Genomic DNA, 27,800 nt, shown 5'->3' with positions numbered 1-27,800 from the left:
TGTAAAAACAATGAGTGTAGCCACACAAAAGAAAGCACAAACACAGTATTGTTTCTATGGGCACTTTAATTCCATTTGGCATTACAAATATAAACAAGACAATGGAAAACAAATAATTTAACACGATTGTGTAGAAAATGGATGGCCAAATTCAGGATAATTTTCGAACAGTTTTCGATCATACTGGTAGCACAGTGCATTTTAACAACAATTGTTGAACTATATCTCGCATCTTTATTGTGAGGATAGACGAATCGTTTTTACTAAAATACAACTTCTTAGTACTTATACAGATTTTTTTTTCTTGACATAAGAGCACATAGAAAGGAGTGAAGGCGATCACAGCCTTGATGTTTGATTAAACCTACATTGCAGCAAGTGCACCAATACACCTGCAATTTATTGTGTAGCAAATTATTTAAATTCTGCAACAACTTGTATGATGTTTGCATGTAATCACAGCAGATTGTAAGTCGAGATGTCAAGAGGCTTCATACACACCCAAACACACATGTGCGTAAACACACACGCACACACAGTATAGTAAAACCAAATCAGAAGAAGTTATTTAATAATCACACATGTGGCTCAATTTTGAGTGGATGACACAACACCGAGCAGTCATTTTTACATATATGTAGAAGAATCCTAATTTAATGGTGTTTCGATTGAAAGGTTTTTTTTGGTGATGTTTTTAAGTATCAGCCTGGAACATATTACTTTCTAAATTGTGCACAGTAGCTTGTCTGGTGTTTACTAGTAAAAACTGCATGCACTGAGATGCCTAATCATGCTCAAAAATACCCTGCTACCTACATATGTGCAATACTTTACTTATTTCTTTTAAGGTAAACAGGCAAAATGTGATGTGAAGAAGCTGCAAATTATTGTTGTTATAATTATCTTTCAGGTGACTACTTCTTTACTTTGATTTAAGTCTAACTTAACACAGTGTCCAACCAGTATCTCCAGAGACAAGTATAACAGCATTATTTTTCCAGTTTTCTCGCACTTGAATACAACTGCCATGTCACTACAAATCAAAAGGTCTAACATATGTACAACACTTAAGTTTTATTTTTCAAATCGGCAAAGTTAAGATGGAATGTGAACAAGGTTACGATGAGTGACTCCTCACAGCGTCAATCGGCCGTCTGTGAAGATCGTAGTTCCTTTCACTTCATTCACACCACAAATTCTCTCTTTTTCCTTCAGCGTCAGGCAGGACAGGCGCGTGAAGAACAGATGGCACAACAACAGCACGAATCAAAGATGAATGGGTGAGTGCAAATCTGCCAGTTGCTCCGTACTAGTGTGTGAAAGTGTGTGTGTGTATATATATATATATATACACACTGTACAGTTTGTGCATTGAGGGGAGATTAGGGCTACTGAAGGTAGCGGTAGACTTTGAAGCAGTGGTTGCCAGAATCGGCGACTACAACGTGTCCGTCAGAGGTGAGAGCCAGACCCTGCGGGCCGTAGAGCGGGTCCGCTGATGTGTTGATGTAGGAGAGGAACGAACCGCTGCCATCAAACACCTGAGAGAGACAAAAAGAAGGACATTTGTATTTGTGTCTAAAAAGTGTAAAAAATGGTCATAAAGACATCCATGGGGTGCTGGACAAAAGTCTGCTTCTACTTTTCTTTAGACTTTTGAGACTTTTTGTAATTTTCTTTAGAGCAGCTTATTCTGATCCTAATGAGAATCACAGTTTCCTTCACTCAGAACTGAGATCACAATTTTCTCCCACGTTTCGGCAGGTTCCCGTAACTCTGACGCACATTCTTTTCTTAATATATCATTTTGATTATGTCAGAAAATAGATCAAATGGCCTGTTATAATTTTCCAGAGTTAATGGTTACATCTTTAAATCTCTTATTTTGTCTAATCAATAGTCCCAAACCCAAAAAGATTCAGTTTACAAATAAAGACATTAAACATCACATTTGAGAAGCTAAAATCAGCAAAATGTTTGTCATATTTGCTTAAAAAATGACTAAAATTAATATTTGATTATCAAAATAGTTGCAGAATAACTTTCTTTCAGCTAATAGATTAATTGACCAATTTTTTGCAGCTTTACATGTCAAATGTATTGTCCTGCCCTCTCTTCCTGTGCACAGTTTATCATGTGCACACTTGTAAGTGGCAAATGTACTGCATTTATATATATCACTTTCTCAGAGGCTGCCATGCAAGGTGCCAACCTGCTCATCAGGAGGAGGACTTGTCATTTCTTGATATAAAACGAGGTGTGTTTGTGCTTATTTTAATGAATCGAACAGCGCTGACCTGTATCCTGCTGTTGCCCCAGTCTGCTACTATGATGTTTCCGTTGACATCCACCGCAACTCCTGTAGGGGCGTTGAACTGGCCGTTGCCCTCACCGTTAGATCCAAACTTCAGCAAGAATTCCCCTTCTGTGTTGAACACCTACATTTAGGTTTTCAATGAGGCAATAGCATAGAAATAGCAGCTAAAATTATCCAAAAAAAAAACAGTGAATGCCAGAATAGTAAACAAAGTACACAAAGTAACACATGAATAACAGAAACGTTTAGTTTATCAGGGATTTCTATTTTAAGAACTACAATATAACTTGCAATAGAATAAACAAGATACAACCAGAAAAGTCTATCATATTCGTTTTAAAATATGGATATATGAGTATCTTTAGTACTTTTAGGCTTTGTATAGCTGTAATATTCTTCCTCCGCTCTGCTTTCACTCACCTTGACTGAATGGTTGTGGAAATCTGTTACAATGATTTCATTGTTGTTGTTGACAGCAGCAAAGTGAGGACCTGAATTTGAAAAAAATAAATAAATGAGATAACAAGGTCTCAGATATTTGTTATTTGTCACATTCAGCTCTTAAATGACACAACAGAAACAGGTGAACTCGGTAGACATGCAAACTAAAAAGGAAATAAATGCATTCAAATGAAATTAAGATTGTACAAAGTTAGTCATGGAAGCACCAATGGTACATCATGCTGTGTTAAGAACACTTGTTAACAATGTATGCAATGAGAATTTAATGAGTATGTTTGTTCTAGTACTGGTTTTACTGGTATCAGTGAAACGAGCCGTCTCTATCTTGCAGGTGTATTTAATAGATTTAGGAAACAAAATGAAACCTCCAGAGTCAAAGGGTGATGAGGTAGTTATGGTCTCTGGTTTGGCATTCGTCTTCATTCCACATGCAGGTGTGAGCTGGTCGGAGAAAGGCTGTAAGGGGGCAGTGCACATATTACCATTGAGTGTACCTGCAAACTGCCTGTCACCGTTGCCACGACTACCAAACTTGGTGACCAGCTTGCCATTGAGCTGAAAGATGAAAACGCAGCAGGCCTTGTTGTCGACCACGATGACGTGGCCGTTTCTGTCCACCGAGACGCCTTTAGGGCCCATCAGCTTCCCCGAGCCAATCTTGTTCTAGAGAAGAGAAGGATTTTAAATTTCTGTCACTTTTCAGGCAGCTCTACAAGTTCTCCATCGTGTACTACATGTAGTTGTTAGTATAGGTCGATCAATCCAGGGTTTTGGAGCTGATGCTGATATTGATATGAAGTTTAAATGATATATGAGCTCATATCTATTTTCTACACAACCCATAACATAAACATCTTTAAAGAGATTAGTTTTTATAATCATCGTGACTAAAAAAGAAGCTTGCAAAACATATCTTTGGCATTTCTCTACCTCAATTTATTGTCATTTATCATCTGACATACATGATACAAAATACAAGAAGATACGAATATATCAACAACGAGTTACTGGCTGATATACCTGCTTGGCCAATTTAATATCAGTAATGTAATAAAGTCAAAGTAAATCAGTAAATTGATCATAAAGAGCAGATTTGTCTTTGCAAGGCCAGACTACATTTCACAGGCTCAGTTTTCACGACAAAATTCGATCGGTATAATTAGAGGAGAAAATCTTGTGGACTGGTTTTGCTCGGCTCGGGCGGTATGTGTTACAATGTGGTATTGATTTTATTCCAGCTTTATGCTCACAAGATTGCTGTCCCCATTCTCAAGAAACCAAAGACTGTGTCCCTTTTGTTCTACTGTGTGTTACGTGGGTGCTTGCAGTTAAAAACAAAGTGCAAAATAAAAATAAAAGAACATCCCGTGCACATAAGTACTTAGAGAAAACCAGTGATACATATTTTGGCAAGTAGATTTCTGATTCATTCATCATTCATTCGGTGAAGAACCACAGGCTGCTCTAAAAGGGACATTTCACCATTGAAATCCTGCGGTTAAAGTCATTCACTTCTGAAAGTAACTTAAGAGGGAAGTGAAAATCTGACTTTACACTCCAGTAAATAGAAAAGGAGGTGTAAAATATGCAAATGACTTACAGATGTTTATCAGGGCAGGGCACACAATGTAGCTGGTTATCTGTTGGATTTATTTAAAACAGTGATACTAAAAATACTCCATCATTGTTCAAATCACTCTAAAATATAGGGACCAATTTTACTACTACAGCATTTACAAAGACAGTTTTTTATGGCAGCTGCCTGCTTGGTAATGTCCTTGTCATTCAAATTATATTTGGTTAAACCCCAACATGAAGAAGTGGCCACGCCTTATTATATCTTAGATTTGTCTTCTGACAGTGGAAGTATCCCATACAGATAAAACATTAAGTTATATGACTCACCTTAAACTTCCCTTCACTCGAGAAGATGCTGACCCATTTGTTGTCGTAGTCGGCAATGATGATGTCACCGTTGGGGTGGACCGCCACACCTGTCGGCCGCTGCAGTTGACCCGGAGTCCTGCCACGGACGCCAAAACGACTTTTGAACTGGCCGTCGTTGGAGAAAATCTAAAAACATAATGTTACATTATTAAATTTACAACACTGTTTGGTGTGCAATAGAAAAGGTCAAATGCAGAGGCAGCATTGTTCAAAGTGACCGAACAATTACAAGTTATAGTTCATCGACCGACTTCTGCTATTCCTGCAGGCTGAGAGCAGCGTCTTTAACACAGGAAGTTATTTTTACCTGGACGCACTGGTTGTTGCTGTCTGCAATCAGCACTTTTCCCAGAGAGGAGGCAGCTACTCCCTGAAGATTAGTGAACTCCCCTTTGTTTCTTCCTTTAGTGCCTGGAAAACATGAAATGGCAGCCATATTCATATTAGAAAACAGATGACGTGACTAGACGGATTTATTTTTAGCATTTTTTGTGTGAAGTGCAAAGTGAAGAGGTGGCACTTAATGACAGTTCTTCACTGCATTCGTTCTTGCACTGTGCAGTTACATTACACTGTGAAATGTATCTTATCTATCATTACCAAAGTTGATGCGACACTGTAAAAAATATGATTAATACATTATGAAATATATAGTTTTGTTCAGGTTTTAGTTACATTTTTATTATGCATTATTTGCCCCACACAGTCTAAAAGATATTTAGCTCACAGTGACATAAAACAGAAAAAAGTATCCTCACATTCAAGAAGCTGAAGAAAAATGACAAAAGTTTGGCATTATTTTTTGATAAATTACTTAAATTGTTGTTAATATATTGATTTATCGACTAATTTTGGCTCTCTCTATGTACTGGAAACTGCTTTTTAAACAAACATTCACAGGCGTCATTAGGGCATATTTGACATTAACAACACTTGACAGGTTTACGAGGAGCTGTGCAGCTAACGGAGCAGCATATTTCTTACCGATTCTAAAGATTAGGTCGTCCTCGATGGGGTTTTCTTTCCTCCTTCCTGTGCTGTACATACTGGCCGGCCTCTTGATGGCCTTCTGCTTGATGTGCCCGCTGCCCGGTGACTTCAGCCTCTTCTTTATGCCGTCCGAAGCCTGCGACACATCTATAGACTTGGTGGCTTTTATCTTAAAGGGGCTTCCTTTGATGTGTTGGTCATACAAACGCAGCGATAAGTTAAAGGTCCCCTCTTTAGGAGCTGTGAAAAGGTACTCGTAAGTGCCATTCTTGTTGTCCTGAATCTCTCCTTCACCTTTGCTACCATCGGGTGAGAGGAGTTCAGCAGTAATGACCGCGTTGCCCATCTTGCACAGCTCTCCATCTTTGTCTTTAGTTGTTATGGTGATGGACGTGGGCACACCCATCACACAGTGCCGTAGCCCTTCACCAGTAGCCACAGTCTCAGAGGCCACAGCGTTAGTCGTTACTATGGTGCCCAGATTGTGGATGGACTTCTTTAAGCCCTCTGTCTCCACAATGAAGTCCAGCTGGTCATTCTCTCCGGGCTGCAGAGGAAGCTCCTGGCCGGCCAGCTCGATGAGACGTTCGCTCATCTGCTTTTTCACCAGCAGCACCTCGGCCTCTGTGCCGTGGCTCAGGGCCTGCTCCGTGAAGTTACAGCTGCTGTTGATGCCCTCCTGGCCCTGCAGCAGGGTGTCCAGCTGGGCTTGGAGCACCTACACATACACACACCAGGGGGCAGCAGGGTTACTTAGTGGTTAGAAAGACCCTTTAAAAAGCAGCATCTTCTTGCATCTCATTCAGCAGGTCAACCAAAAAAATCATTCTCATTTCTTAAAGTTATGTAAACTTTTGAATACATTTAAGAGGCTACAGGGGGTGAAATGATCTAGTATCTCACAAAGAAAACGGGAGAATAATATGAGTATATAAACATAATTGTGATTCTTTGTAGTTATGCCCACATAAAACTCAAGCAGCTCCACTGCTGATCAGTATCTGTAAAAATGCATGAACCATGACTAGTCAGCATTAAGGAAATCGGATCTTAACTCAAGTACATAAAAACATCTTCTGGTGATCCCACAAACACACATAGGCAGAAGTTTACTGCAGCAATAACTAACCATAAAAGAAAATGTGTCCAGTATGGTTATGTCATCACGTTCATTCACAGAGGTCTGATGTGTGAAATTAGTCATCTGTTATCTGTTATAGCTCCTGACATAATCCATAAAATACATTCTCATGTGACAATAACAACACACGAGTTTCAGCTAACAATGAGCAAACACAAGTCTGACATTTAGAATATGAAACCTCCTAATATGCTGCACTGCAAGCACTGCTGTTAAATCATGAATCAACTTTAAAATACAACAAAAACAAAGTCTGAATTCCTGATGCTCCTAAAGCATATGTTCCTACATTTGCCACACCCACATGAAATTACCGAGACAAACTCACCCGCATCTGGCCATCACAATCCTCTTCCTGTCCAACAGCAGAGGCCATTAAGCCATCTATTTCACACTGGAGTCAAATGTTTCATCCAAACACCTCCTGCTCTCATTTACTGTCCACTAATTCACAATCTGAAAGCTCTGAAAACTAAGATAGGTCCGTCCACATATGCGATGAGAATGGAGATGTCACGCTGCCGCAGGATGAAGTGTTTGCAGCATGAAGAGCAAAGCTGCACTGTACTGTACTCCCTCACTGCACATGACACGCCCAAATCAACTCAAATGTACACACAGCACACTGGCTCCATCTAGCCACGAGTAGCAGGCTGAAACTTGCATGTCTGAATCTCCCCCTGGGCTCCAGTGTTTTGACCGTGTATGCACACCAGCCCGCCCGTCAATTGTAAATCATTAACAACTCATGTGATGTAGCTCCCTGAGGGGGTGGCAGCAGGCTCTTCACCAGACCGGGTGATTGGTTGTCTGGACGAGGGTGGTGCCCCCCCCTTTTTCTGCCTGTTAATCGCCTGTCAGACCAGCTGAGCCACTGACACATAGATCAGCAAAAACAGCCTGATGACTACTCTGTGATAGGTTAAACACTTCCCAAAAACAGATTATTATTGAGGTTGTTTTTATTGTTACATCAGTTGTAATTTCCACATAAACAAATCAAAGCCTCCACTTAATATACTAATGCAACAGGTAGTGATATAATGTTTTTGTATTAACATTGTCATTAGAAATTAACTTTTATGTCATATTAATCATATTACATATCTTGTAATCATATTGTGCGTTAAGAGTCAAGAATCCTGAATTAGATAACATCAGAATACGGGTTCGTCGAGTTCAGAAGAGCTCTGAAGTGGATGTCCTTGAATGTTAGGTCAGGTTAAGTTCATTGAGTTCGCATTAAGAAAACTATCGACTTTAACTATACATTTTTTGAAGAAACGCAGACTGTCTAGGGAGTATTGTAGAGATATGGCTGATGAAACAAAGGTGAAGGTCTTTTTCTTTAATGAACAGCTGCCAAACTTATAGGATCACTGAATAGACAATAATGCATGTGCAGTAACATAATATATATTTTGAGAACTGCTGTGGACTCTTTGCATGAATGTGGTATATGCACATGTGTGGTCATTAAACAGTTTGAACAAAAAATCAAGCTTTATCCTACTTTGCTCTCCTCCAACCTCCTGAAAAATACCACCTAACAGATAGATAATAACTGCAAAGTGTTTTAACCTGATTAAATAAACTCAAACAAAACATATCACGATTGGACCACAGCCAGTTTGGACCAAAGTCTGAGTGTAACAAATCAAACATTCGAGTATGTGTCAGCTGACTTAGCGTACTACGTTGCAGACCAAGTTAATTCACCTTCTGCTTGAGGCCGTAGTTGACCTCCAGCTCCATAAGCAAAACACTTTTGCGGACGTTGAGGGTTTTCTGCAGCTCATCAAAGGTAGTATGGATGTCATCTTCAATGGAGCTCTTCTGATTGGTCAGCTGCTGCAGGATCTCTGAAAGCGTCTGCAGGGCTGAGTCGATCTCTGGTAACCTAGAGGAACCGGAGAAAATGAAGAGAAATTTCTCATATAGTGAGTTAGAAGTCATATGATTTAGCAGGCACTTAAAATAGGATTATGTTAATTCATGCCATCATAGCCATTACTTGAGTAATATGCATAACGTCTGTAGTGTAACAAATGACGTGTATATAATGCTGCTCTTGTACCTCTTCTTGACTGCATCCAGCTGGTCCTGTAATGAGGCTTTGTGTTGTTCCACTACGTCTTTAAGAGGCACAGTCGGGTGTTCTCCATGTTCACCGCTTGTACACTCCTGACACATCGCTGTCTCACAAGGTGGACAATAAAACTCCATGACCTAAACAACAGGAAAAGTAAAGATTATACTTAAAAATGAGTTGTAGACCAAATTCTTTTAGCCATGCTGGTCTTGAAACAGCAGTGTTGGTCAGATGAGCACGTTAGTCTGAAATATCTCGACGACATTTGGATTGATACTGTGACATTTTGTACAAACATTCATGATCCCCAGAGGATGAATTCTAATAACTTTGATGACCCTCTGACTTGTCCTCTAGAGCCACCATCAGGTCAAAGTTTTCACTTATCGAGTGAGATATCTCAGTCTTTATTCAATGGATTGGCAAAACATTTGGTACAATATTCGTCCCCTTCAGGATGAATTGTAATAACTTTGGTGATCTCTTCATTTTTCATTTAGTGCCATTATCAGGTCACAATTTAAAATTAGATTTTTATTGCCAAACATTTTAAAACTCTCAATCACTCCCATAAACATCAGCTGTACTTAGTGTTTAATGCTAATTAGCTAATTTTAGCATGCTAACAATTTAAACCAAAATGTTGAAAAACATTATACCTGCATACTGACATTTAACATTTAACTCAAAGCACCATGCCTTCTTGTAGTCTCATAAAGTTTCCTCTAAAACCATAAATGTTAAAGAAACAGCCAAACCTGAATGAGTAACTAGTGAACTAATGGTTATTCATTATCAGTGCTGCATACAAGGAAATGTGCTAGTCTGTTTAAACTGACCTCCAGTCAAAGAAGATTTATGATCTGCTGGAAACCACATAAGCCTATAAACCTGAGAACCACACAAACTAACACAAACAATGTCCAGATAAGGTTGCTTTTAGATCTAAACCTGATGTAAAGGTCTAACTTGCAAACAAAATGACATATATGTTTGCTTATAGTTTCGGTCCGGTGAGCATGTGATGAGAAAAGAGAAAGTAAAGACAGAGACAGGCAGAGAGTTTGTCTCTTACATTGCCTCCATGGTTGGGGCAGGAGAGCAGCTGGCCTGCTGCCACAGTGGTGACGGTGTTGAGAGCTGCCGCCTCCTGGCTGCAGCTGTTGGGCGCCCGCTGCAGCACGTCCATCAGGTTGGTGATGAAGAAGTTATTCTGTAAAGCCGCCACACCTTTCTCCGGCAGGATCGAGGTCTGGCGGCACACTGGGCACGACAATGTGAGGCTGTGGGCCGGGATGTAGTTCTGCAGGCACCTGGAGGCGGAGAGCAGGGGGTATAAATAATGAGTGGAGGCATACTGTTAAAAATAGTGTTAAAGAAACTGTTTGGAGAAAAGAGTGGGTGGTTTAGAGGTGGTGGTGTGTGTGTGTTTGGTACTATGTACTCATAGATATTAAATTATGACTGTATTGTTTTAACCAGAAAGTCTCTTGAAATAAAATATATTTTACAAGAGAGACCTGGCCAACATGGCAGCACTGTTAATGTACTATGTAATTTATTTTAACACCAATGTGCTTTAAACACAAAAATATCCCATAAAAACATTTGACAATCAGATCTAATTAAATTTAATAACCCATTTCAGTACCAGTAAATTGACCTTCAAATAATCACTCTGCTGCCATCTAGTGGCAGAAACTTTAACACTCAAAAGTGATACAGAAAAATCAATTTATTGATCCCATGCAAGGAAATTAAAGTGTCACAGCAGCAGAAGTACAAAAACAGATGCATAGTACAGATAAGTAACTTTAAATAACCAACATAGTACATTATGAGCATCTACTGTACACAACAATTAATACCTATAGATATAATACTATTTTTCAAACAAAAATAGTTCAAAATAAAGTGAGCAACACAAAATCCATCACAGGTTTTAGATTGGACCAGATTATATGTGTGTACTTGATAAAATGTTGACTGGGCATCATGACATCACTGATGTGCAAATGCACAAACCAGACATGTGATCACACTTTCATCATGTGGTCAGAAATACATCTGACTACAGGCTTTCAACCTGTGAAGGTCAGCATGATAATGCCTCTCTGCTGTAGAGCTTTTACTGTTATATTAACCTTTAAACATAAATTTAGGTCATATTTTACAATCAAAAATGATGGTTAAGGATAGTTTGGGGTAGCTGCTATCCAGCACATAAGGGAAAATAAATATTAGGCCAGAAAAAAGATGTACAATAATTTCAACTTTTACTTCACAACCAATTTGATGTGATCATGTCTAAGGAATCACCATGTGAAATGTTCAATTATTTGCCTCATAAAAAGTAGTTCATTACAATATGTACCATAGATACATGTATGAAGTAGATACATCACGAGAGAAAATGCATACTTTATTAAATGAACACTGACTAATTCTCCAGAAGCAACTAGAGCAAAGAGACAGACAACAGTCTCTCTTTTGTGTCAGAGACAAAGGCGAGCTAACAGAGAGGATGAGACCAGTAGACCAAAGTCAACAGCAGTGATGCAGCACCATCTCTTGTGAGAAAATGCTCATATTTACAACATTCATGCAGTATTAATTAAAAGGTTAATATAAATATTATGACTGCATTCAATATTTCTGCAGCATGCCTTTTCTCAAAGTGAACATACAAAGTAGATATTTGAATTTTAAATCTCTCAGGCTCCATTTTCCCACTTTTACTGCACTTCATTTGCACATTTAAACCTCAACACTCACACACCTTAGTTCAGTGCACACACTTCACAGGACAGGCACATTGAATTTCTACATTAACAGCAACAGCAGGACGACACCACTCACCTTTCACAGAAGGTGTGCAGGCAGGGCAGAACTTTGGGGTTTTCGTAGCGGTCCAGACATATGCTGCAGATCAAGAACTGCTTGTCAATCTGGCGGACAACGGGGCTGGGAAGAGTGGAGCCTTCACTGGCCATCCTAAAACTCTGACATAAGAGCCCCTCTTCCTCTTACCCTGCACCCTGCAGAGAGACACAGAGGGAGGACAAGACACGTAAGGATACAGCAAATTGACAACACATATGATCAAACACACAGCGATGACCTCGTGGAAGGGAGTGGAAATCTGCGGGTTATAAAGATCAAAGCGTCTTCCTTCCATCAAAGCGTCTTCCTTCCATCCGCTCACTGAGAGGAAATGCCAAATGCACAAACAGACACCAATCAGCGCCTGTGGCTTCAGGCTTTAACTAAAACCCGTAAACACTCAAGTATAAAGATTAAAAACATTGCCTTGAAACATCCCCTCAATTAAAATCATATTTATGTTGGTCAGTGGAAAAACTCATTATACATAATTATGATTTCTAATCATTAAGTCAATTGGACTAAATGTTGAGTAACAGACACACACATTTTGAGGCTGTGAGGAGTGTGAGAGGTCAAGCTGGGGTCATGGCCTCAACATCACGTCTGTTTCAGCCACAGTATTTATAACTGATTAAGTTGAAAATTAAGATAAAAATGTCAAATATTGGCTGCTACAACTGCCTCCAAAGTTGAGGATTTGCTGCTTTTCTCTTTAAATTCTGACTGCTAGTTGGACAAAGGAAGATAACTGAAGCCATTACGAACACATGATTTTCATTTTCACTTTTTTTTCATGGACTAAAAAAATGAATCGTGTCCATAAAAAAAGACAGATTAATGGATACAAATGTAGGCTGTAGCTGAAGACCAGAGTTGGAGCTTCTCTAACAGAAAATGAAGCAGAACAGTGGTTACAATTTTTCTGGTTTATGACCTTTTAAAGCAAAGCAATGTTTACTCACCACTCCTCGTTGTCAGAGAGATAGTGAATGAACAAACAGAGACGTTTGTTTATTATCAGATACAGTTTCATTTGATAGTTTTAAGAGGCCTGAAGAAGGAAAAATATCCAAAAGTTAGGGAAAATAAACATCGACCAATTGTTTTCTAGGGCTGCTACTTACAATTTTTCATGTTCATGATTGGTTAATCTGCAGATTGTTTTCTCAGTTAATCAGTTAATTGCTTGATGAAAACTGTGAAATGTGCCCATTTCATTTCCTGCTGCCCAGTGTTATGTAATGTGAAATCTGTTGTTTTGGCAAACCAGTATTAAAAAACCCAAAGGTATTATTTTTAGTATGAATTTAAGATTCAAAGCAGAGAAAAGCAGAACATTCTCGAATTGGAGAAGTTTTCTTCTCTCCTTCATCGTCTTTGTGACCTCTTACATTTATCTTTAGACCAGGTTGGGAACCACTGCAGTAGAGGCTTGTCTATGAGCTGCTGCTATGCTGGGTGTTTGTCTTAAAAGGCACTTTAAGCAATAAATATTTGATTATAAAGTGAAAGCAAGGCACTGTGTGTGCTGCACAAACTTAAATGAGAGAAAAAAACACTGACCCTACAAAAATAAGCATTACACATTAATATACAATACACAATATTTATACTGATCCCTCGGAAGTCAAGCTTCACTCGGCTCTCCAATTTCAACTGAAGCATCTGTTTACTGCATCCTCTTTTTAATGTCTGACTCTTCTGTAATGTTATCTGGCAGCTAATGTGGACACGGAAAGTGTGTCAGTGCTTTTATTGTCTCTTCACATTCAAGACAGGCACAGAAACAGGCCACCTCTGCTGCTGAGAGAAAAACCCTCGGGGGCTGTAGTTCCTCTTATGGTGCATGCTCTCTTTCTCCTCTTTTCTATTCTATTTTCACTTAATCTGTCTCTTATTCACATCCCCTCCTGTTTTTCCAATATGTGAAAGCAGAGCCTGTAGCCACAATGTAGCGATTAGGTAAGCCTAGAAATGAGGGGTGGAGGTTTAAAGGTGCAGTATGTAAAATTTAGTGGCATTTACAGGAACACATGTGGCAGAAATGGAATATAATCATAATAAGTATGTTTTTATTAGTCTATAATGACCTGATATTAAGAATCGTTGTGTTTTTGTAACATTAGAATGAGCCCTTTATATCTACATAGGGAGCGGGTCCTCTTCCTTGTAGCCTGTTGTGTTGCACCACCATGTTTCTACAGTAGCCCAAAATGGACAAACCACAGACTGGCTCCAGAGAGGGCGTTTCGCGTTTTTCGTGAAGCCTCGGCTGAATATTTAGCTGATATTGACAACAACTCAACTCTCGTGAGATTTCAGAACAAGACTTCTCTTTGAGTGAGACTTGCTTGGACACAATAACAAACAGACCAGATCAAGCGAAACGGGAAAGAATAAAGTTTATTTCTCTGTGTGGTCCTTTCCATAATGTTGTCAGACATTATAATAATAATCTGAGCCACTGAGAACAGCCACTAACAAACCTACACCCCCTTACATTTTGTCGAGGACACACCTTACTGGATATGAGGCTGGGGTTGTTGTTTTTTTAACTCTGTAATTGTTTCGATCCACTTTTAATAATGAAACTTTGAGATTTTTCTCAGTTTCTATGAGCGAATCATTTATTGACTGATCTGTGAGCCTAGTTATCACCAAAAACCATCACTTTTAGTGGACAGACACTGACCGGACACTATTACCGCATCAGATTAAACTGCAACCTGTTTTGCGGCTGCCGGCTTAATCGTTATCTATCAGTACTGGACCGAGTTCAAAAATTATTATCCCCATTAGTCAGTTAGACACAAAATGATGGTAAAATTAGGGTCCTGGTTGAAACATACTGAAGTTTCCCTTTAAATTATTATCATAACAATGCTGTCATGTGGGCAGTATGTAATGTAATGTCTTTCAGCTGGCAGTACTTTGCATTAGTTCTGTGTTAAACAGATCAATCCAGCTTCACAAAGCTGTTCCAGTTAAAAAAGAAACAGCAAATATGACTTACATAATCACAACAAGCTGTAAATATATGATCTGACCAGTTAGCAGCTAAAAAAACAGCTGGATTTTATTTTATTTATCATTTAATGATGCACATAAAATGTACTCAACAACTTACATCAGTGAGATTTGAACGACGATTCATTCAACAACAACAACAACAACAACAACACTGTACAGCCAGCACAGCCCGGCACAAATCTCTAATCTCAGTCTGTGTTAATAATTTACCGGCTCCACGGAGCAGACTAAACAGATGAACAGAGCATCAAATATGCCACTGATTATGAAAAGTTAAATTCTTAAATCCCACAGACAGACACAACAGGACAACATAAGCGCTTTGCTGACGGTGCACAAGGTCGCAGCAGCTACACAACACTCAGCTCTTACATAATCAGACCCGCACCAGCTAAGCGGAATAATTCCTGCTGGATCGAGCTGTCATCTAATACGCACACACATGAACAAGGGAAATATATTATTGGAGATATTCAAAACTACTGGACTATTCAAACATCTAACCATGTTACTTTTTTGCATGCAATGAACACATAAAAAAAAAAAATACTTCAATGAAAACAACGGCAGCTATTTGCAAATGGCAGTACAACCATAACATCATCAACAGGACTTACAGTGCTGCATTTATGGACGGATCAACAGGCGTCTTCCACTCCAGCACACAGACCCGATCACAGGCTACATGTGAGTGAAACAGGCAGACTCTTCACTCTGAAAATCCCTCTAAATCTGCCCCCTTCATATCACGCCAGCTCTGTCATTTAATTATGTTTCCGTCAGGTAGCAGCGACGAGCCTAACAGGAGATGACAGGACATGCGTGTTTGTGTGTGTGTGTGTGTGTGTGTGTGTGAGAGAGTGTGTGTGTGTGTGTGTCGGTGAGGTAGCTCCTCCGTGTGTTTATGGGTGTGCGCACACACACGTGAGCAAAGTTGAGGAGGGGCGATTTGTCCAGATTGTGTTTCAGTCTTTACATCATCTCTTGCCCTCCCTCCCTCCCTTCAGCACTTCCTCTCCTCACATCACTTGCATTCTTTGCTCGGTCTGTCTCATCCATTCATCTCCCTCCTACCTCTCTCTCTCTCTCTCTCTCTCTCTGTCTCTCTCTCTCTCTCTCTCTCTGTGTCAGAAGTAAATGCTGGCTCACTGCAGTGCAGCGAGCGTGTGCAGCATCAGGAGTATGTGAGCAAGTATTGGCTGACGGCTGGTGATCTAACAAATGGGAAAAAAGGGACAAGAGTTATGGGCCCCCCCTCCACGGCCAATAGAGTCGAAGCCAAAGGGATCTTTTTCGGAGTGCATATGTGCGCGGGCGTGTGCATGTTGCTGAGTCACTGTACAGCGACAAAAAAAACTGAGAAGGAAAGTCAGAGGCAAAGTATGAAGATGAAAGAAAAACAAAGATAACCGAGAATGAGGTAATGAAAGTATGAGGAAAAAGAGTTCACTTTAAATCTGCAAAAACCAGAAATGCCTTTGTGTAATTATAACTACACACACACATACACAAACACACACATACATGGTATTCACTTCACCACTGTCAACACTAAGCTGCAGTGATCATCTAACTATTCAGGTCAGCGTTACCTCCATTCTGATTAAAGTCCCACATTAGAGTCTACTAACCCTCCCAGTTGTGGCATTGTGGTATGACAAGCATAAACAACACATTTGTGGATATTTATCTTGGTCAATACTTATATACACAATATATTGTGTGTTTGTTGTATATTTAAGTCACTTAGTGTCATAACACTGAAATGAATTAACTTTTTTGGCATAAGATGAAAAGGTCACTGACAAATGTGATTCCAGAGGCAGGAACTTCAGTCACTGCACTGTTTATATGAATATCTGCACTCTATAAAAGCATAAATGATGAAGCAAAGTGTCTCAGATATTCTCAAATATATTAGTTTCATTGTATATCCAACAAGCGTCTTCATGAATGTCTAGATGTCCTTGACTGATCTCGTCTGGAAGCAAAGCTTTTAAGGATAAGGCTGGAAACTCTCATGTGGAGAGCCAAACCAAAAATGAATAATGATCCTCCTTAGAAATATATTGTGCATGTATCCAAAACCTCATATTTTGTATTCCTCTGTGCCGTAGACTTCTGTTGTTGTCCAAAAACTATTAAAAATACATCAGTGAGCCGTACTGGGTCACATTTTATTTCACCCTGATGTTACAGTAGTTTGTTTAGAAATGGCTCCAATAATAGCGATCATGTTAGAGTATTTCCTTGTACGGCAGACGCCACAGCATTGTAGAAACTGCTCTCCTGAAGATGAAAATGTGATCGGTGTTATCTTCAAATAAATAAAAAATTCTCTGAAGTCAGTTCAAGATGAAGATCAAAACATTCCTGCACAGTTGATTTCTACGTTTCTGCAGTTTATCTTCCATTAGAGACTCTCTTGAGACCAAAGCAATGTATTTTAATCTGGACATTTTAAAATAATGGCATTAAATCCATAGCACCCAAGATTTATTTAATCTGGGTCAGGATTTGTTGCTTATTGTGAGGGTCTTCTCTGTTTGTGGATATTGCTGCCTTCCATCATCTGCAAATAATATAACAGAATAACATCGGGGAGGTCTTAAATTCCTCTTCGGGGTTTGATTTTCCAATCATTCAAAATCACATCAGTAAATCTTGCCTCTGACAGAGCTTTTTCACACTTTCTGGCAGCTCTGAGGCTGTTCCAGTGATCTCATCTCAGCCTCGGCCAAACTCATGAGCTCAGTCAGTCAGTGGGAGGCATTTCAGAGAGAAAGAAACTTATGTAACGCTCTTTTGTATTGTTAAAGACTGTGTGTGTAGCATCAGCATGCAAGACACAATCACTTTCCAAAGCATTGATTTTTCGTTAAAGCGGCTTCAAATTAAACATTTAGCCCGTCCTAATGCCTAAATGTACAGCTGAATGTAAGTGAATTATCTAATGTTGTTGTGGCTCAGGAGGTAAAGCGGGTCGTTCACTAACTGCAGGATTGGCTATTCGATTCCCTGGCTCTCCCTGTCCATGTGTTGAAGTGTCTTCACGCAAGACACAGAAACCCTCTCAATGGCCAGGCCAGCGCCTCGCACGGCAGCTCTGACACCATCAATGTGTGTGAATGAGAAGCAAAAATTATAAAGCATTTTGTACAATAGAAATATGCTATATAAGTTCAGTCCATTGACCTTTTACCATTTAATTTCAAACAGATCATCAAATCTGAAAACGCGCCTCAGTAATGCTGAGAGGTTTCCCTGCACCGCCCCAACCATAAATATGGACCAACACCCTGAACTGATGGTATGTCAATGTCTTCCTTCAAATTCTTCTACACTGACAACAAAACATTGTCCCTTTATCCATAGTGATTACTGTGATATGTCTATAAGCGCTTCAATTTTTATATTAAACCGAGAAGAAGGCATATCCAATTTGGTCTTTTAAAATAACATTTGTTGCCTTTGTGTTGAAGGACTTCTTACCAAAGGACTATCAGTACCACGTATGCAGGTACACAGCTGTGAGCCAACCTGACAGTGACCACACTAGTTTTGAGGCCACAGTACGCATGTCGCTCCAGACGAAGGAGGAGATCCTGGTGTGGCTGAAGTGCATGGCAGTCACATGGAGAGTGGCCTACACCAGGCCCACTAAAGGCCAGAAGATCATCTTCAAAGTAGGTTTTTTTTTTTACAGAGCTGGTATTGTGGCATCTTTCCTGGGTAGTGATTTGATTTCCAGCCTCTTTCAATATGTTCATTTGAAAGGTTTTTTATGACTCCTTATAACTATAATAATATCCATGAACACCAAAAGCACTCCTGACTCTGGACACAGAGATCATATTTGACTCTTTTATTTCACATTTCTAACCAATATAATGAAATATTGCACCATTCTTTGTTATAATCATAGAAAACATTTTGGATCATTTTGTTTTCAGACTAATGGATGAAGCTATGGATGATGGTCAATTAGGTTCATGACAAAGCAACATCTCTAAGGAGACATCTATAATAAATAATGTTTGTTTTTCCCTAACTCTGTAGGCAGACTACCGGTGCCAGCATAACACGAAGCCCAGAGAAACAACACCAAAGACTGGCAGAGTGTCCAAAAATACAGACTGTCCTGCTAAACTTAAAGTTACCCTTGTGCGCACTGAGGTCTCCCATGGGCAACGGAGCAGGTCCAAGACATACACCCCACTTAATTTCTAAAGAAATTCCTGTTTTTATTCATGTACATATCTATTTAACAGTATCCGTTTCCCTTTTTTCTCTCCAGAAGCACAGATCCTCACATACCCAACTACCCGACACTCGTGGATATCAGTAATATTCACAATCACAACATACACGTGGCTGATGCTGTGCTTGAATGTGCCGAAATAGAAGACGGTCAGTTCAATCATAAGGACGTGTTCATAATAATGCATATAAAATATACAGCACTGATTAAATTAATGTAAACGTTTATTTTTTTTCCCACTCCACAGCTGATCAATCGTGGTGCGGACAAACCATTGCAGCCATTGAGGAGCTTGATAGTACTGAAACATCTGAGGGTCAGTTTAATTATAAGTACATGTATTCATAATGATGCCTATAAATACACTACTGATTAAATACAAGACAATCCAATGCTTTTAAAAGACATCAAATTTCTTTATGTTTCAGTTGTCCAAGACAGCGAGCAGTGGGACTCGATGATCAAGGAGTTTTCGGCCATGGTGCAGAGCAATGAAGGATTTCAAGGAGCAGCATCCGCCTTCATCAAGACCTTCCACAGACTGAAGGGGAACCCTTCCATGCTGCAGTCGGCGATGCGCATGTTTGGCCGCTATGACGGCAGCAGTTTGGTGTCAAAGAGAGCTCTCCAACGAGCAGCTAACTGTGCTGGGTCAAGTATAGCCACACAGCCCTCCTCTGTTACCCGCCGAAAAGTCAAGCTCGGGGGCAGGCGCCGAGTCACAGCAGGGAGGCCGACAAAAAATGTTGCAACCATGGACCATCGCTACAGCTACCCTAAAGGAGGGCAGTCAGACACTGACAGTTTGCCTCAGCAGTAGAACGTGTCGCAGCAATATAAAATAATTAACGCTCCACAACCAACGTGCCCCTCAACTTCCCCCTTTTCGTCTCTCGAAAGAGGCTGGACGCTCCACCACCACACCCATCACCTTCCCCCTTTTCATATAGTGGTTTGTGTATAGTAAATTGTATATAGATGCTTTTACAGACTTACACTCAGCAACAGTGTTGCTGCCTATGATTGTTTGTACAAATATCTGTTGTTAATGTCTATAGTCCCTCTGATAAAGCTATACAGAGTGAGTGCCGTTGTAAAGTACATCTCAAATGAAGATACGTTTTTAAAGACTTGCCTTTTCAAATATTTTTTTAAATTACAAAACTACTTCTGTTTCTTAATATATAAGTGAATCGTTGTATGTAAAGTGCTTCGAATTCTCCAAATAAATGCGGGATGAATAACATCTTAACATCACCATCATCATTCTGGCCTTAATTTCTATTACAGAATTAGTGATCAGTTGGTTAAAGGGCAGTAATATTTGAAGCTCTACATTGGAGCAAGCTAAAAGTTTAACTTTAAGCCACTTTAATGAAGAGATTAATTTAAAAAATACTTTTTGTAGGCTACATCTTCAACAGTTAACAGCTTATTTTACTTTGCCCTGTTGTGTAATGAAAAAATCCTCACAGAGCTCGACTCAAGTCACGGCTCGTTGTGAATACCCCCAAAACAATGGAGCAATGCTATAATGTTAGCAGAGCAGAGCAGCAACACACTTGCACACTGTGTATAGAGCAGATGATGAATGAATCTGAAAGGAGCTGACGTAAGCTTGGCCTGAAAGTAGAAAAAAACGTTGAAAACGTGGCGTTCACAGCAGTCTAAAGCCAGTACTTTAACTTCTACACAAGCTAATTGTTTGACACTTTGGCCGCATTTAATATGAACATCCAACACTTTATATTATATATGACTGAAAATAAAGAAAAGCATAATAGATATCCTTTAAAAGGTGTAATTTGAGTTAAATAAGAGATTAGTAATCAAATTGTTATTGGGATTTAAAATAAGTGACTACTGAAAGTATAAATATAAATGTTCCCTACTATGACAAGTCAAAATGTCTGTTTGCAGACAAAAAGAAAAATACAGAAAATCACCAGACTCATCATTGAAACGGTACCCTGTGGAGTTGTGTTGTAAATGAAAACCTTTCTCCTCCGGGCTACTATTGGTCGAAATCTCCAATGGGCCCCTTTTCATGGGTGGCTGCCTTTAATTTGGATAATTGTGTTTATGCACTCAAAGTCCTTACAGCCACCAGCTGCAAGACTTTGTTTCTACTTTGTTAAAAAGGCTCAATCTGAAATCTGCATGTTCACAAAAGTGTCCTGCAGTGCCTTTAAAATCAAAACACAGAATTGGGACCTGCTATAACCCCAAACTGATTGGTTTGAAAGTTCTAAATATTTTCTGATGATGTTAAAGGAGGCATTTTTTGTGATTTTCTGTCATTTGTGTACACTTACAATGTCTGATGTTTTTGTTACATGGTCAAACTTCCAAAACTTGCTGCCCTCAAGACAAAAGTCCAGACTTGAGCCCGCTCTGAAGGCTTTTTTTTTGCAAAGTTAATTCTACTTTCTCATTCAACTGACATTAGATTGATCATGCATGCCCAAATGGCCGTCTGTCACATAGTATGTGTTCCTTGGTTTCGTTAACCCTCACATTTAGGATCAGATTCAGGCTCGAACATGTCGAAAGTTTGGATACATCTTCCCATTCGTATGAATAAGAAAGTGTGTCCAAACTTTCGATTGGTATTGCATTTCAGAAGTTTAGATTTTTGGGGAAGAACAAGAAAACAAAGTGAAATTTAATGAATACTGTTTGTTAACGTAGCCTTTGGAGTTGTGGGAAGTCAGGAGACACAGCACCCAGAAGTTAACCAATCAGAACAAAGCGGACTCAACAGGAGGGCGGGCCTTAAAGAGACAGGAGCTAAAACAGCCTGTTATAGACGGAGGCTGAACTGAGAGGCTGCTTAAAGGGCCAGTTTAAGATAAATAAGGAGTTTTTTTTAACTGGGTTAGGGTTAGTGTAGGTTAGTTTGAAGAATAAAATAAAATAAAAATTAAGATATGATTAGTAGTAGTAAACTCCTAAATTATCATCTGCCAGTCAAACTCTTCAATTATGTATATAAATATACTTTAAAAATTACAGGTTGGGGTTTTAAGTCAGTCACTTTAAAGAAGCCAGCATGACCATTACATCTGGATGACCTGTAGAAAAGTCAACATTAAGTAGAGACACTAACAGCTCAGGGGCACAGACACATAACACACAAACACACACAGAGGAGTAAACACATCACTTAACCGGTTTTAGTTGCTTCACTGGTCACACCCACATCATCACCCTCAATGCATTTAGACACTTCAAAAGCAAAAAACCCCAGCAATTTCCAGCTGATTTAGCAGCAGTTCTTTTTTTTCCTAATACAGCTCTGTCCTGAAAATTTAAAAAAACAACTTAAAAGTTCAATTTTAACTTTTGTAGTGAGAATCTAGGCCAAGCTTGTCATTTTAAAAGTAGCTCAACTCCACTCACCAGTATGAAGAGGAAACTACTTTCATGCAGTTCTTTGAAGTATTTTTTGTGGGTTTAGGTTTGCGTGATGGCTGCCGTGGTCTGACATGTTACTCTGGGGTCTCCATGCCACAGCTCTTTCGAGAGCACTGACCTCAGCTGTTTTTTTTTTACCATCTCGCTCTGTTTCTAAACACACTACATGCCGTGTCATCGACTTTAGAAATATAAAGAGCCAGGGTGAAGATAAACGGGTACAGGGAGACATACAGTATAGACAGCGCTGTTAGTTACCTGCTGGTGTGTTTCTCACTTCACCTGCACATTATTGATGCTTTTATGATGTTTTATGGTGAAAGACTGGTTTGTCAGGTCAGAAGTCCAACAGCTCAGTCACATGAAGGGTCACTGTTATGCACGTGGGGCTAACTGTGTGAGTAAAGGAGTCACAGGACGTTTTATTGTTGCTCTTTAACACTTCTGCCTTCAGATTTTATCATTGTGTATGTACCTTTGGACAGGTTACCTTATTTTTATTGCATTTTTATAGATACTTTTATGTTGTACATACCGGAGTATCAGAGTAAATACTTTGTTCTCCTTTTTCATGAATGATAAACTATCATAAATGTCTTGAAGAGAAAAATATTCTCAGATCAGGGAGCTTGTGCAAATTAAAATTAGGCTGCTATGTTTTTCTTGTAGCTGCAATACTGGTTACAGACAAAGACTGAACCTTTGAAGGAATAGTTAGATTGTTTGGTAAATATGCTTATTTGAGATAGATGAGAAGATCTGTGCCACTCTCATGTGTGTACTTTAAATATAAATCTAGGGCCAGAAGCAGATTAGCCTAGTTTAACATGAAGACAGTGAAGTAGGGAGAAACAGCTGAGAAGTTAAAAGCCAGCATACTAACTCCTCTAAAACTGATGTTTTAATACATACAAACAGTACTGATTAAAAAAAAATGTTACTGATGTGAAGCACCTGCAGCTATTTCATTTTATGTTTAGAATATTGTACATAAAAGTGTCTCACATACCGAGGCTTACATAACTTCACATACATAACAAATCACAACATTTATGCAAACAACAAAATACTAAAAATGTGTATCATATCACACATTATGAAGAAGTAGCTGTGGTTTTTCACATTCAGTATTTTCACTGCAGGTGCACTGAGGTGTACTTAGAACCCCCCCAAAAAAGTGTTTTTGTTTATATGGACACTTTTTAAAAATCATTATCATTATTATCTGGTGCCAATAAACAGACTAAATTAATATGAAAAAGGACCAGTCTGTAGGATTTATAGGAAACTCTGCGTCAATGTCACTTAGATATCTGCCAGCCGTGCACTCTGTGGACACAAATTACTTTTTTCATCATTGTCATTTGCATGACCTCCAAGCTAGGATGGACATTTAAAAACACACTGACATCACAGTCACATAAACCTTTCAGTGCACAAAATGGACCTGACAGTTTGGACTGGCTGCAGCTTCACTTCATCCCATCCATCATGACCTTACATGACCATAATGACTGCTACTGGCAGAAAAGCCACAAATAGCTGCCCACTTAGCTACCACGCAGCAGCTCTCACATGATCATTACGCCTAAAATCACCATAATCAGGAGAGAACAATATGGATTGGGTAACACACTCGCTGCGTCGACTTTACAGATGATAAACACTATATGATCATTATTGCTGATGTTTATGTTTGAGTTAAGCGTTTGTTTTTATTCAATTTTAAATCCTGTCAGTACCTAAAGCCAGATGGTCTGCCTTTGAGGCTTATATCCATGGTGACCCTGGTAATGCTGCAACAGATCGATCCACAGCACCGCTCAATATAATTAAATGTTCTCCTCATGCTCATCAAAGTCTGCTTTTAAAACTGCAACATCACTTTTCGTCTTTTATTTATTTGCCTTTTCTGGGTTTAATACAAAAATATTTAAATCGAGAAACTCCAGCTGCTCTTATAATTTGGCAGAAGCTCCAGGAAGTTGTTCCAATATAATTAAAACCAAACCTTTTATATAACCTTTCCAGCTTTCTGTTTCAGTGGAATCAGGGGCTTCAAATGCCTTCAATGAAAAAGGCCCCACTCCTGAATTATAAGAACACTCTCATTCTAATCTAAAACATCCACTGAGGACAGGATGATGAGAGATTACAGCGGCAGAGCACGCCTTCAGCCTCAACAACCCCCCCCCCCCCCCCCCCCCCCCCCCCCAGCAGCAGCAGCAGCAGCATCTTTTAAAGCCACTGATGAAAATGTGCTGCCATTTTAAACCTTAGGAGTAAAAAGTAATGTTTATTACAGTCTAGTCAACACCACTTTGAACATATTTGGATGATATACTGTAAAAGGATGAATATGGTTGTCTGTCAATATGAGAATTTTTTACTTGTGAACTATTCCTGTTGGAAAAACACAAACGTTCCTTGGATCTCATTTACACACCTCAGAGAATAAAAGGGCTGAGTGAATAAGGAAACCCCATGTCAGCACGTCACAAAGCTTTATATCTAACAGCCATGCAGTCTGGGGACACCAGATAAGACAGTGTTGTGTGTCTAGTCTGCATATGTGTAAGAAGTGCGTGTACGTCAACAACTGACCTTAAATGAAAGGCCCACAGATGTGCTAGCGTTAGGCCATTGGAAACTGTCCATGCTGCAAATGTGTCAGCCAGAATTAAATGAAGCTAAAACATTGTGGTTCGCTGTCTGGACAAAATGTACGTCTGTGGTAAAACAAGAGCGTGTTCTCCTTAATCCACTTACACAGCATTGAACAAAGTCATATCAGCAGAAGAGGGTGACAAAAAAAGTGAATGAATGAAATCCATCAACAGATCATATTTTAACTGATAAATTGCGATTTTCAAAATGGATAAAAGCATGTGCAATGCAATATGTTGCATCATACTGTAAGATGGGTTTTATGTTTGTGGATATTTGTTAAGTAGATTTTTTATTTTTTTGACAAGAACAATGCAAATTAATCAACTGTAAATGTGCCAGTGTTTGTCAAAAAGCTCTTTTTAAAACTGTTGTCCTTTGGCCAGATGTTAGATTGGTCATTAAACTGACCATAAAACTTCCTTGTTTTGCAGATTACCTAGAGTTTAAAATGTCCTTATTGTGTTTATATGGGAGCTACACAACACTACACTAAATATCCATAATGTTAGTAATTATTTAGCCTGGTGGAGTGATACTGTGATGATGAGAGTGAGAAAAGAACTGATGTGAAGCGTTTGTTGTCAGACTGCTGTTGTCCAACTTTTGTGGCTGTCATTAAAGTCTGCAGTAAAGCTTGCTGTAAAGCACTAACTAGTTACAGTTAAAGAGCAACCAGTGTTACTATATGATAGCTGACACTAAACTTAATGCCAGAGACAGAGTTTCGTGATGATTTCACCACCACAGCAGCTTGCTTAAGCATTATTTACTACCGGTGGATATAATTATACGCTTTTGATCCAATATAATAGCTCAAATAAGTGTTTTTGATCCAACTTGAGGGTGTAAAGATAGACAGTATCATGTTTTACAGATTGTGAACTCATCTGAGACAAACAAATGAGTTTGTCCTACATAAATAAACTTGACTTGACTTTTCCTCAACACACAGACTGAGTGCACCTGCACGACATCAAAACAGACGAGTTTAAGCCACTGAGCATGACAAACAGGAAATGAGAGTAAAGGAGCCATCCTCTGGTGTGTAAACAGTGTACACCTGCACAGAAAAGCCACTTAAAGACACATCTGCTGAGAGTCAACACTGTTCACATCAATATAGTGTGTTAACTGCAGCAGGAACCTGTATTTCTAGTATCTACTCAGAAGACTTCCAGGGAAATAACCTGGAATTACAGAAGTATTTTCATCTTAATCTATTCCTGTTACAGAAGCAAAACAAATCCACAGACACACAGTTTATACATAATGACTTTCCCAAAGCAACATTTTGTTACAGTTTCTCCCTTCCTTCAATGTGAAACATTTCCTATTTCCCTTCTTTCAGCTGTTGCTCACTCTTTCCAGCCCTCCTCTCCATATTTAAATCCCCAAAACATCCCACTTACTTCAACTTCATGGCTGCTCTCCTCTCTCCTCTCCTCTGGGGGTGAAAACAAACGCTGCTCTCTGTCACCTAATCCTTCTCATCTCTAATATACTGTAGTGTGCGCAGTGGGAAGAGAGGGGAACACATGCGAGAGGCCTGAGCTGCTGTTACAATAATCCAAACAGACTGACAGGGAGCCACAGGGCAGGCGGAGACGGTGGGGAGTGGGGGCGGTGAGGCTGCCGCTGGTGTAGAGGGAAAGCAGGGACCAATCAGAGGGTTTACTGAGGCTTGGAGGGGGTTGGGCCTCAAGATTGTGTTGCTCTTTAACTTCAGTGAGAGCCAGAGGCATGACAGAGAAATGGCAAGATAAGAAGTGACAGAGGATGGATGATTTGACAGAAAGAGAAACAAAACATGCCAACAGAAGCTAAATTAATGTCCAGACTCTTTCTCAGGTACAACAAGTACAACCAAAATGTATTTAGATGCTGTTTTTTCTGGAATAAATCACATTAGTATCATCTAAGTGGTTAAAGTTGAACCCTGATTCCCCCTGCAGAAATATATCTCCATTTCCCAGAAAAAGCCCCAAGTGCACTCAAGCTCTACTTTTCCTCTTTAGTGAGCTGGGCATAAGTTTAAACTGTCAGGGCCAGAAACATGATGTCTCTCATGAGTTGTATATCTATTTGTGGTTTTTAAATAAGCAGCGTTTTTAGAAGAGTTTCAAGAGTTTTTGAGTCACAGCTGGCCGAGGCTGCAGTAATAGAAACAAGATGCTCACAATGGCCGTGACGATACTCTGAATAATGATCGTGGTGCAATCAAATACAGAACATGACACTGCAGTTTTTCACCAGCCACACAAGCATGTTACTATCTGTCCTATGTTTGGCCCCCCGGGGGGCTCAGTGCACTGAAGCAAAGCTGGTAACCAACACAGAGGTGATGCAACAGAATAAAGACCACCACTGGAGGACACGAGAAAGAGAGCTGGAGAAAGAAAAACAACAATTACATCATCTGATTGGTTCTGCTTTTAATTAACTTCATGATTCTTATTGTTTAGTCTTGTTTTTGTCTTTATGCTTCTTATTCCTGTTCTCTTCACATACTCTTTTGTTTTATGTAAAGCACTTTGAACTTTAGTGTGTATGAAATGTATGTAAATAAACTTGATTTTCTTTGGTTTGT

At 39.4% G+C, this 27,800-nt stretch overlaps 2 protein-coding genes across 6 annotated transcripts; one reads left to right on the top strand and one right to left on the bottom strand.

The window, feature by feature from the left end:
• The first annotated feature begins 54 nt into the window (after window positions 1-54).
• On the top strand, window positions 55-20,281 carry LOC133994660 (uncharacterized). Of its 2 annotated transcripts, none has more exons than XM_062433958.1 (7): window positions 55-1,280; window positions 18,085-18,175; window positions 18,348-18,551; window positions 18,925-19,064; window positions 19,163-19,275; window positions 19,374-19,442; window positions 19,555-20,281. In XM_062433958.1, exons 1-7 carry the CDS (start codon window positions 1,123-1,125, stop codon window positions 19,944-19,946), a joined length of 1,167 nt encoding a protein of 388 aa, XP_062289942.1. In that variant the 5' UTR covers window positions 55-1,122; the 3' UTR covers window positions 19,947-20,281. The 2 variants fall into 2 exon arrangements, with proteins under 2 accessions (XP_062289942.1, XP_062289944.1); XM_062433960.1 differs by lacking the exon at window positions 55-1,280 and adding an exon at window positions 17,881-17,985.
• On the bottom strand, window positions 1,265-26,753 carry trim2a (tripartite motif containing 2a). Of its 4 annotated transcripts, none has more exons than XM_062433956.1 (12): window positions 26,623-26,753; window positions 11,809-11,987; window positions 10,025-10,262; window positions 8,935-9,086; window positions 8,577-8,757; window positions 5,711-6,434; window positions 5,034-5,137; window positions 4,685-4,852; window positions 3,262-3,442; window positions 2,738-2,808; window positions 2,298-2,438; window positions 1,265-1,541 (listed from the first exon to the last, which is right to left on the bottom strand). In XM_062433956.1, exons 2-12 carry the CDS (start codon window positions 11,940-11,942, stop codon window positions 1,389-1,391), a joined length of 2,247 nt encoding a protein of 748 aa, XP_062289940.1. In that variant the 5' UTR covers window positions 11,943-11,987; window positions 26,623-26,753; the 3' UTR covers window positions 1,265-1,388. The 4 variants fall into 4 exon arrangements, with proteins under 4 accessions (XP_062289940.1, XP_062289939.1, XP_062289941.1 ...); XM_062433955.1 differs by lacking the exon at window positions 26,623-26,753 and adding an exon at window positions 22,529-22,650; XM_062433957.1 differs by lacking the exon at window positions 26,623-26,753 and adding an exon at window positions 15,483-15,623 and having other exon boundaries at window positions 3,274-3,442.
• Window positions 26,754-27,800: the final 1,047 nt, after the last annotated feature.

Source organism: Scomber scombrus, chromosome 2, assembly GCF_963691925.1.
Source record: "Scomber scombrus chromosome 2, fScoSco1.1, whole genome shotgun sequence".
Taxonomy (NCBI): domain Eukaryota; kingdom Metazoa; phylum Chordata; class Actinopteri; order Scombriformes; family Scombridae; genus Scomber; species Scomber scombrus.
The sequence above is the reverse complement of the archived record's forward strand: the minus strand, read 5'-3'. Positions and strand labels throughout refer to the sequence as shown.

Bases quoted from the DNA above. Each gene is read 5' to 3' on its own strand.
- LOC133994660 (XM_062433958.1), top strand. From the start codon at position 1,123: ATGAGTGACTCCTCACAGCGTCAATCGGCCGTCTGTGAAGATCGTAGT. The intron at 18,552-18,924 runs GTAGGTTTTTTT...CTAACTCTGTAG, and splicing joins GCCAGAAGATCATCTTCAAA to GCAGACTACCGGTGCCAGCA. The intron at 19,276-19,373 runs GTCAGTTCAATC...CCCACTCCACAG, and splicing joins ATGTGCCGAAATAGAAGACG to CTGATCAATCGTGGTGCGGA.
- trim2a (XM_062433956.1), bottom strand. From the start codon at position 11,942: ATGGCCAGTGAAGGCTCCACTCTTCCCAGCCCCGTTGTCCGCCAGATT. The intron at 5,138-5,710 runs GTAAGAAATATG...CATGTTTTCCAG, and splicing joins CGACCTAATCTTTAGAATCG to GCACTAAAGGAAGAAACAAA. The intron at 4,853-5,033 runs GTAAAAATAACT...TTATGTTTTTAG, and splicing joins GCAACAACCAGTGCGTCCAG to ATTTTCTCCAACGACGGCCA.